Source organism: Drosophila sulfurigaster, chromosome 3, assembly GCF_023558435.1.
Source record: "Drosophila sulfurigaster albostrigata strain 15112-1811.04 chromosome 3, ASM2355843v2, whole genome shotgun sequence".
Classification (NCBI taxonomy): Eukaryota; Metazoa; Arthropoda; class Insecta; order Diptera; family Drosophilidae; genus Drosophila; species Drosophila sulfurigaster.
In genome coordinates, this window is record NC_084883.1 from 28,689,295 (window position 1) to 28,699,554 (window position 10,260).

The 10,260-nt window shown below is 36.3% G+C and overlaps 3 protein-coding genes across 5 annotated transcripts in view; all 3 read right to left on the reverse strand.

Moving 5' to 3' along the window:
- The window catches only part of LOC133840305 (G-box-binding factor-like), a 78,544-nt gene extending 74,904 nt beyond the window's left edge, over positions 1 to 3,640 (reverse strand). For all 3 annotated transcript variants that reach the window (XM_062272061.1, XM_062272060.1, XM_062272059.1), the window contains exon 1: positions 3,262 to 3,640. The gene's annotated coding sequence lies outside the window, so the exon portion shown is untranslated. The remainder of the gene's footprint in view (positions 1 to 3,261) is intronic.
- Positions 3,641 to 7,966: 4,326 nt separating this feature from the next.
- LOC133844860 (male-specific sperm protein Mst84Dc-like) lies at positions 7,967 to 8,446 on the reverse strand. Its single transcript, XM_062279135.1, has 2 exons — positions 8,302 to 8,446; positions 7,967 to 8,239 (listed from the first exon to the last, which is right to left on the reverse strand). The coding sequence occupies exon 2, from the start codon at positions 8,220 to 8,222 to the stop codon at positions 8,079 to 8,081; it is 144 nt and encodes a 47-aa protein (XP_062135119.1). The 5' UTR covers positions 8,223 to 8,239; positions 8,302 to 8,446; the 3' UTR covers positions 7,967 to 8,078.
- A 523-nt stretch (positions 8,447 to 8,969) lies between these two features.
- On the reverse strand, positions 8,970 to 10,237 carry LOC133840298 (uncharacterized). Its single transcript, XM_062272050.1, has 2 exons — positions 10,081 to 10,237; positions 8,970 to 10,021 (listed from the first exon to the last, which is right to left on the reverse strand). Exons 1-2 carry the CDS (start codon positions 10,086 to 10,088, stop codon positions 9,121 to 9,123), a joined length of 909 nt encoding a protein of 302 aa, XP_062128034.1. The 5' UTR covers positions 10,089 to 10,237; the 3' UTR covers positions 8,970 to 9,120.
- Positions 10,238 to 10,260: the final 23 nt, after the last annotated feature.

Here is a 10,260-nt window from a genome sequence, read left to right on the forward strand (position 1 = left end):
AATTAAAGAGAGCAAGACTAAGAAATGCAATTATTCCACAATGTATTAAAAACAAATTATTGCAACATTGTCCTTAAGAATCAAACTGTCAATCTGCCATCCACCTTAAGAAAATGTTATTGGTATCTAGAAAAAACGTCAACCACAAACGATAAGAAGGAAAGGCGTAAAACCAGCACAAAATTCGCAAAGGAAATTGTTGGCAATCATAAAGCGCAGCAACATTTTTGCTTTTCTTTATATATTTTGTAATTTCCTCCCATAATGAAGGGCGTCAACAATGTGTTGCAAGTGGCAACAACAAAAACGAAAAGCCAAGAAAGACAGCAACAATAATAAGCAAATTACAAAGATGCTGCTGCACATGCTCCCTGCTCCCTGCTCCTCGCTCCTGATTCTGTTTCTGCTGCTTCTCCCTCTCATCTGTCCGAAAGCGGGTAGGGGGGGGGAGGAGGAATGCATTTGCATATATGCCGCCGCATAAATATATAGAGCGCAATTTATGTGTGCATCTATTTAAACTTTTCTTCTTCATCTCCATCTTCCCTTTTGCTGTGTTTTTGTTTTTGTTGTTGTTTTCCTTTTTCTTTTTTTTGGTCGAGGGCCGCCTGCACTTGTCACACGTTGTCTTGTTCCAGTAAATGTATGTGAGAGAGATTATTTGCATGTGTGTGCCACGCTAGCGTGTGTACGTGAGTGTGGTTTGCCCTCGTTGTGAATGCAAAAACAAAAAAAAACAAAAAAATAAGAAAAACGCAAGCGAGATAAATAAAAAGAGCAGTGAACACAACTTACGAAGCTGAGCAAAACAAAAAAAAGGCGGCCAAGCAATGCCACTGGCAGCTGGAAACAGGACGAATTCTAGTCAGAGAAGGATAGTGGAAGAGAGTTTAAGTAGTCAAGGCAGTTCCCACCCTCTCTTGCCCTCTCTTGTCTTGCCTCTCATGCATGTCATAAATTTTAAATCTAAACTAGTTTAGTGGCTATAGGCAATCCTAGCAACAACAGCTAAACCTAAATCTTGTTTGCGGCTTTATCTAACGCTTTGCAAAACTTGATATAAATAGTTCGTTCACATTTGATGGGTTTTTAATTATGATTTTTTGATAAATATGAAGCACAAACTTTGTAAATTATGAAATACTTTAAATACGTGTGTGCCAAAAAGTTGCCGCTAAAACTTTCTCCACATTTGAAAAACTCTTCTCGTTTAACCTTTTTTGTTGTATGCATATTTAAGTAAACGATATAATGCAATTTTATATTGTGGTAATTTTTCGACAGTTATTATTTGAGTCGCCAGCCTCGTGGCTTCGAGACTTTTGCTACCGAATTGTTCAACTTGCCAATTAATTGCAAAGTTTTTAATTTACATTTTTGTGTATGCCGCGCAGCAACAACAACAATCCGTAAAACTATCCGAAAAACTATGAGTGCAATTTCGCAAAAGTTTTTTTCATTGGAACGCGCATTTTTCAGTTCAATAAAAGACGACGATGAGGAATGCTCAGAAATTAACGCCGCTCACGAGAGATGCTTCTTAAAGCACTCTCGAAAACTGTAGCCAAAAAAGTTCAAGAAAATCAATAGAGAAAAAAAATGCAAAATTCAAGTTTCCACAGAATCTTGGACAATGAAGTGGTCGCCACTCGAAAGATTAAGCGTAACGTGGCTTTTCGTTCTAATAGAAAAATGCTGGACTAGGCGAAAGCCGCGAGTTCACAAAAGTTTAGAAAGTTGCTGCAACACTTTAATTTTTGTTATTGTTGTAATTTGAAGTGAACTTTCCATGTTCAGTGTCGCATAAATATATAATACTTTCATGTATATATCTTATATATAAATATATATATCTAGCATGCCGAGCACAGACATAACCACAAGGGTTAATGAACTCAATGTGCGGGCCAAAAGATGCCCAGAGGCGGCTAACAGAGTAAAACAGCCGCCAGCAGCAGCAGGGCAAATGGAGCGCGCCGACTGCTGCTGCTGCCTTCGACTCCTCTCAACAGTGGGTGTCAACAATTGCACAGCTGGGCACACACACACACACACACATACAGTGCGAGAAGTAGAAGAAATAACAGTCGTAACAGCTAAAAGAAACAGTAGTAGCTTCACACATATACACACACACACACACAGACGTAGAGAATCATCGCTGGACAACTTTAAAAAGAGCTCGTTTTGCTGGAGCTGTGAAAAATGTCAACACGAGAGAGCGCAAAACGAAGCTTAAAATGTAATCAAGTTCTTTGCCGTTTTTCTAGATTTACTATATATACATATATGAAATTTATATGCTCAGCACTTTTGGCTTTTTGCTTAAGCTTTGCGCTGCACTGCATACGAGACGACGAATCGATAAACATGACTTGTTGAAAATGTGTGCACAGTGCGTATGTGTAATGTATCTAACAAGTGGCTGCATTGATAAATGCCCTCACAAGTTGGCAGCTCAAAAGTGCAAGAAGAAGCACAACAGCTGCTTTATTATGATTTTTTCATTATTATCACAGAATACTTAGAAAAAAATTTCAAAAATGTTTTCAAAATTTATTTATTTTATTTCAATTTAATTTTATTTATTTAAAAACCATTCTTTTTTAGAATATTGCAATTTATTTCACATTTATTGTTGTTCTTTCTCAAATCACTGCATTTATTTCACATTTCCTACACATTCACACCATTTGCAGAAAATGTAGTATGTTAACCAAGCAACTCAATTTGCATTGCACATTTCAGGCGCCATAAAGTGCCTAATAGTTGAATGCCATCAAAGTCGAAACGGTTGCAAAACATTTGCCATGGCAAGGCCAATAAACTTGTCATCCATGCTATTGTCTTCATAAAATTGAGCCATTAAAGACACTGTCACAGACACTTGGTCCAAGTCTAGGCAGGCACTGGACACACTTGCAACTGTCGAAACCACATTGACCGCAAATGGGACAAAAGTTCGAAAACCACAAATTTCTTTGACCGGCTATATGGATATTGCATATATTGAAATGTTATAGCAGGTGTAAGAATTGAACACAAATTGAGCAATTGACAGCAGAGTGCAGACACTTAAAGGAGAGAATATTAAGCGCTCTTTAAACGAAAAGTACGTAGCAAACCTTAAAGTAGAAATTGGTTCTATGCAAAGTTTCTAAGCATAGCGCCAAAATGTTGACAGTCACAGAAACAATACCGAAATAAAAACATAAGAATATAAAAATTATATTTAAATTTTGAATACAGTTGTTGTATTACATTTTGGTTGAGATCGAAGAAGATGCCTTAAATTTCGATACACTTAAATCATAGACACGCACCGATAAAATGAAAAATTCTACTTTATTTTTATGAATTATTATTATTATTGAGAGAGAATTTTTCTTAGCGGATGGATATTCAAATCCCAAGATTGGTTAACACAAACAACAGCCGCAAAGTATGCAACGCTTTTCTTTTTGATTTGATTAACGTAACGTAACGCGAACGACACAAAGACGCAAACGACGAAAAAACGGCGACGAAAGACGTAGAGACAACGACAAACGGCGACAGGCGACGGGAGAACGACGCGTGGTGCAAACAACGGGAAAATGTTTACAAAGCGGCTACTGCCACACAACTGAGGCGACAGGATGCATTTGCTGGCCAAGCGAAGCGGCTGCGGAACGAAATGGAAACGAAACAGACAGGCACGAACACGAAGGCGCGCGCTGTTTAGAGCCGAAGTGCCAGACAAAAACATCTGTTCGCAAGCGAGAGGGCAAGCAAGCAAAGCAGAGAACGGTTGCGAAAGAGATGCAACAACAACGAACGAGCGTTCACAACAAAGGAGTGAAAGGGAAGCCCGACACTGCGAGAGAAAGAGTGAGAGTGAGAGCGAATGGGAGTGGAAGTGGACGTGGAAGAGGGAGAAGGCGAAGGCGACCTAACTAACCTACCGCAAAGGGCTTGCAGCGGAGGCACAACAACAACAACAACAACAACAATAACAAAAGAGTGGCTAAAGAAATTGAATAGATCATATGCTTACATAAATAAATTAATGCAAAAGTAAAGTCAATCAATGCAAGCAAAAAATATGAAGAACTCTGATGTTTGGAGTAAAGATTTAAGAAATTATTACTTATGAACGGACAGCTGGTGTGTCTCTGATAGTCGAATATTGGCGCCTGCGCCGCAAATGCATACATACGTTCACATGAGGTAAAAATGCCTAAGCCAAAATAGGCCTAGGCGAATCAACATTAAGCAAAGCAAAAGTGCAACGAAAATTGCCAACAGACATTTTTGAACCATTGCCAAAAACACGACGAGACGAAGAAAGCTGACGCAGCGAGCGACGACGATGACGACGTCAAAGACGAAGGCGAAGACGAAGACGAGGGCGAAGGCGAGGACGAGGACGACAGCCAAACAACAAGAATATGCCGCACAAAACGGAATATGCGAAACAAAAACAAATGAAAGCAAAAGCACGTGGCATGGCACTTGCCGGCATGTTGACTTCCCATCTTCGTTTATATGTGCATCTGTGTGTGTGTGTGTGTGCGTGTTTTGTATGTGTGTATATGTGTGAATGTCTGTGTGAACGCGTAGGCGACTGTCGCTGAGAAAGAGAACGGGGCAAGAGGGATTATGACTTTGTCACGATGTTTGCAACACACAACGAAACATCGTTGAATATTTACAGCACTAAAATTTAATTTGGCATACTTTTCACAATTCTTATCCATACCAAATTTTAAGCTTGTCGCAAAAGTAAATCTCGGATCTTTGAGCTAGAGAACAAACAACAAAAAATATTCAAATATTAAGGTGGTTTGATTAATATGAAGAAAAAAATTCATTTTTCTTGGAAAGTTATTACAATTATTAAATGAAAAATAAATTATATGAATATAAATGTTGTACTTTTTTATTCATTTCAGTTTTTTCTTAATGTTGTAATTATATTTGGAATTGAAATGTTAATATCAAAAAAATATTGAATTGTATCGGTCACTAACTAAAGATCAACTCATAACCCAATTGGAGAAGGAGGTCGATTTTTATTCAAAATAAATTTGGATAGATTCGACAAATTTCGATTTTTCAAAGTCCTTCTCTAACCACATAAATATGTTTAATTGTTGCTTAAAGTCATTAATTCCCCGAGTCATTTCAACTAGTATATTTCTTAATATGCTAACTCATTTAATGTATCAATTGCTATTCAATTCAATGCCTTTTTGTAGTCATTCAAATACTTATAAATTGTGTGTGTCTGTCTGTGTGGCCGCCATAATTTTGAACTTCACGTATTTATGACTGCCATTTACGTTATTTTTCAATTATTTATTGCTCCATGTGTCGTTCACTTAATTAAGTACATTACTTGTGTTTTTGCTGCTGTCGCTCCGTGTCGCTGCGTCCTGAGTTTAATTCAATTAAATTTAGCTGCCAATGTCAGGGTAAGGACGGTGAGTGCCTGATTAATTGCTTTGCCTCGCTCTCAAAACAAACAAAACAAAACAAAAAAAAACAACAACAAGAGCAACAACAAAATGTCAAGCGGCAATAATAACAATGTGGAACACAAGAACAGCCATCAAAAGTCTACTTCAAGTTCATAATCAAATGGCAAGGCGTGAACTGCACGCTAACGAAAGTAAACAATGAGCTGGAAAAAACAGCAAAATTAACATTAAAGTTGAAAAGTAAGAAATAAACAAGCGAAATATTTACTAAAACGATAAGTTTCAATTCAGGCGCACGAAACACGCAAACGAAATGGGGAAATCCCCCAAACCAAAACTTGCTCATTTCCACACGCGACAAAAAAATGAAGACAGAAGCAGAAATATAACACCAAAAATATGAAAAATTACCACGACAATTGAGTGCCCTTTTAAGAAGCCGGAAAATGATATTGTATGCGTTGGGAACGGCGTACACCGTGCCATAATTAAGCGTAAAATAACCGAAAGTAATGAAAAAGCTTATCGAGATTAATGCATTCCACTTGGCTCTTAATGTGACTTCAGCATAGCATAGGACTTGCTCTATTACTAGCTGTGTGCTGAGTAATTAACAGATACTTTTGTACTGAATTATCAATAATTAAGAAAGTTGTTCTTCCATTCAAATAAATATTAATCGTATTGGAAACCACTTTTAATTAACATGGATATGAATAGAAATAAAAATTGTAAATTTAAATTTAAATGTATATTTAAAAGCCCTTTGCAAAGCGAACAAGTCACTTACAAATGAAAATATATGTATGTTTAAAATGCAAGTCTCATATATGTGAAAAATGTTTTAGCATTTCAAGTGCATTTCAAATTCGTTTCGTAATTAAATCTGTCACATGTCAGCGACATTTCCTGCTTCTTATCAATCAAAACATTTAATGCAGAATTCTCTTTGATTTTACAGATAACGAGTTAGCTCAGTCGCCTTTTTTTTTCAATATACCCTGTAATTCTAGAATATATCTAAAGGGTTGCTCTATTCACAGCTACGATTCAGCAATAAAATAAAAAAAACTATAACTATTATGATAATTTAAGATTACAAATCGATTTATAGTGTCAGTAGTATATAATATTTATTTACAAATTAATTGTTTAATGTGCTATTTAACCATTATCTTCTTCGGCAGATCAAATTTTAATTTATACTATCAACCCAACGCATTAAGTAGTGAATCCGCGTCGGGTATTTCGTTCGACTGAACCTTAAGCAGCAGCTAAAACACATTTTTTTTGTTAGCTTGTCGAGGTAAAAAACAAAAGCCACAAAGACCGACAACACGGCGTATGAGTAACATATATGACACATGTCACGTGACGCCATAACACATCATTTTACCTTTTTTTTTACCAGCAGCAGCAAGCACGACAACAGAGACGAAGAGGAAAGTAAGAGGGGGACAGAGAGAGATAGTGTGGATGATAGAGACAGAGGCGAGGGGCAGGCAAACAGCAAATAACACGGGTAATGACAGCAAGCAAGTCAAGGCAGGCAGGCAAAATAAGACATTTTGTGATAAGCGCACAGGATAACAAGTTGAACGTGACGAGCATGTGGAGGAAAAAAAAATGAGCAAAGCACAAACAACAAAAAATAAACTCGTCGGCCTGTTGTGATATAAACAATGCCAAGCACTGCCGACAAACTACAACTCGCACACACACATGTAAAGTGACAGCAAGTGTCAGAAAGCAAAACATTAAAAAAAAAAAAAATTAAAATGAAAATAAAACATATAAAAGAACTCCACGCGCAAAAATATACTCGCATATAACACGAGAACGTTGAGCAAGAGTCTCTAAATGCCGCTGATAACGCAAGTGTCGGGCCAGAAAAGCTGGCTGCTTTCTGCTAACCCTTTTCGTCTGCCTCTTTTACAACCTTTCCACGGCTTTTACTTTCGCTTTTCATGACTTCATTTTCGTTGGCGTCTCGTCGAGCGTCGCTTGACAAGCGCAAAGCGCATAAAATAGAAACAGACGAAAGCACAAAACGCAAAACAAAAATTTAAACACACACCGTAGAAAAAAAGAAACAAAATACAAAAAGAAAAAGTCGAAATCAAAACGAGAGGAAAACGAAAATAAACAGAAGAAAATTCGTCGTCGACACACATAAAAATGAAAAGTTGCTGCAAAGGATTACAAAAGACAAAACGCGCATAAAGTGTTCGGCACTTCCTTGTTCCTGCTACAGCAGGACTGCTCTTTTGTCCCTCTCATGCACAAAACAAAATGTAAATAATTTTTCATTACGCGCACATAATAAAAACGAAAGCGAAACTTTCTGTGGCTTTATTCAAACACGAGACGCAAAATGCAAAAGTTCCGGTTCATCGGTTCGGTACAGAAAAACTATTTCTTAATTTTAATAAATTAAAAATGTATAAAAAAAAACCAAAACTAACAACAGGAATCAAAAATTACATAATTTTAATACAAGGAAATTAAACTCAACCGCTTTCATTTATTGCACTTTCGAAACCATATTACAGAAATAAAAATTCTATCTTAATTTTATCCGAATGTGAAATCCAAACTGTTGCAAAATGTTAAAAATCAACACCATCGTCCTCCGCAGCAGCCATACCAACTGTTGAATGGACCATTGAAGGGTCCAAAGCTCGGATCATAGAATCCACTTGGACCACAACCTCCACAAGAGCCGATACAAGCAGAAGGATAGCAAGGATAGCTGCACATGATGATTTTTGTAAAAACTGGAAGATAACAAAAATATTCAATAAAGAACTTGTCAATGTAAAATTTTTGAAATACAGACTTTTCTCGACACACAAAAAAAAAATTGAGACAATTATAATTTTGTATGATTATTTATTTTAAAGTATTGGCTCCGAAAGGCTTGAGCATTGGTGTTGTACTGAAAATTATATTTCAAATGTAGAGCAGCGTTGACATTTGAAATTGAAATTTGAGTGAAACATCAAGGTAACTTGGCATTGGAAAAAAGCACACACACAATCGGTATTTTCCGCCTATTCATGTGAAGATCGTTAGTAAGCATTATATGTTTCATAATTTGGAACCGAAATTATCTATCCAAATCAGTGGAAAAATCATGAGAATAGTTTTTGCAATTATGAAGATAAATTAAACGATCTTCAATTTCTTTGTTATACACAAAATGCTTTTCCTTTAATTCAACTTTAAAAATAAATTTATTATTTAATTTAATTATGGCTGTGTTCTATTTATAATAAAACAAGTGTGAAAGATACAATCGAGTGTGGTCAACTTTGAGATACACGCCACTCGTATTCAGAAGGACAAGAATAAAAAAAAACACGCGGTATTATCATTTAAATATACCGAATTTATATACCTAAAATATACAGTAACTGGTATACGAATTAGTTTCTCCCATATTGTGCACCAAATGGCAAAAAAAAGCATTACTATACAATAGCAAACCAATAACAACAATGCAAATACACAAACAATTTCTACTGGGCATTGCCGCACATGTTGAACTTTATTATATGGTATGGGATCTTAGTGCAAATTACAAAATGATTGTGTCAATATCATTGGTATCTATCTAGGGAGGGTATGATATGATGGATGAATCCAAATTAACATGTTACAAATTTTTCTGGGCATTTCCAATAGAATAAATTAGCTCGTACTTGCGTTGTAAATCGAGTAGCTTTGATTTGCCGGGTCCATTATAGAAATCTTCAAGTGTGAACTTTTCAAAAGAGATTAAGTCAAGAAATTCTTTGACTATGGAGCCATTTGAAGTTGTCGCTTCATCGGAGTCGACTTCGGGTTTGGCATCTGAAACTTTTTCATCAAGAGTCATCTTTTTAATATCAATTAAGTCGGCAACTTCCTTATCGGAATGGATTTCGGGTTTGACATCTGAAGTATCTTTGTTACCATTAATATTGATTGCATCCAAATCATTTACATGAAGGTATTCTTCAATAAGTTCAAAACGTATCGATTCACTAATATTAATAAGACGAATAAAGCTCTTGAATATGTGCACTTGAAAATGAAAAATGTTCGCTAGGTTGTTTTTATTCCATGCTTCCACTTCAATATATGAAGAGACCGTAGAAAGTAATGTGTTAATCGAAAGTATGTGCGAGCACTGATATATGGCAAGAAGTTCGGGATAGCTGCATGTTTCTGAACGAGTCTTCAACTTCTCAACGCAGGCGTCCGTAATGCTGCTCACAAGATATTTATGTCCGAACTCGAGTAGCTTTATAATTTGTTCTACGTCATCGCATTTTATCTGCGAGTCGCCGCTATAGATAAAATTTCGAAACATTACGAAAGTTTCGGGCTCCACGTCTGTTAGCTTAATCTCTCCAGTTGTTCCCTCAGTAAAGTTTCCATAGCACATGCGCTCAAAGACTTCGGACGCACACGAGAAGATCAATTTATGGCCTAAATAGACATTATCATCGATGATAAATTTACAATCGGTGTTGCGCTCAGAATCCAGAATTGCAGTCAACGATTTTCCAAGCCTGAAACAATTCTTTGTTGAATACAAGTTTGCGAAAAATAGTTCAACGAAAGTACTCACCAATTCATAGTTTTAGTTTTTATTTTCTTCAGAACACAATGAAGTTAAATTGATGTGCAGCGCTTTCGAGATTGAAAATATGAATGAATCAGACTACAAAATATCAGCAAATACAACTGAAACGAATTTGCTCTCTTCTTATATACAAAAAAGCATGAATGAGCTTCAATTTGTTTATAT

Bases quoted from the DNA above. Each gene is read 5' to 3' on its own strand.
- LOC133844860 (XM_062279135.1), bottom strand. From the start codon at position 8,222: ATGTGCAGCTATCCTTGCTATCCTTCTGCTTGTATCGGCTCTTGTGGA.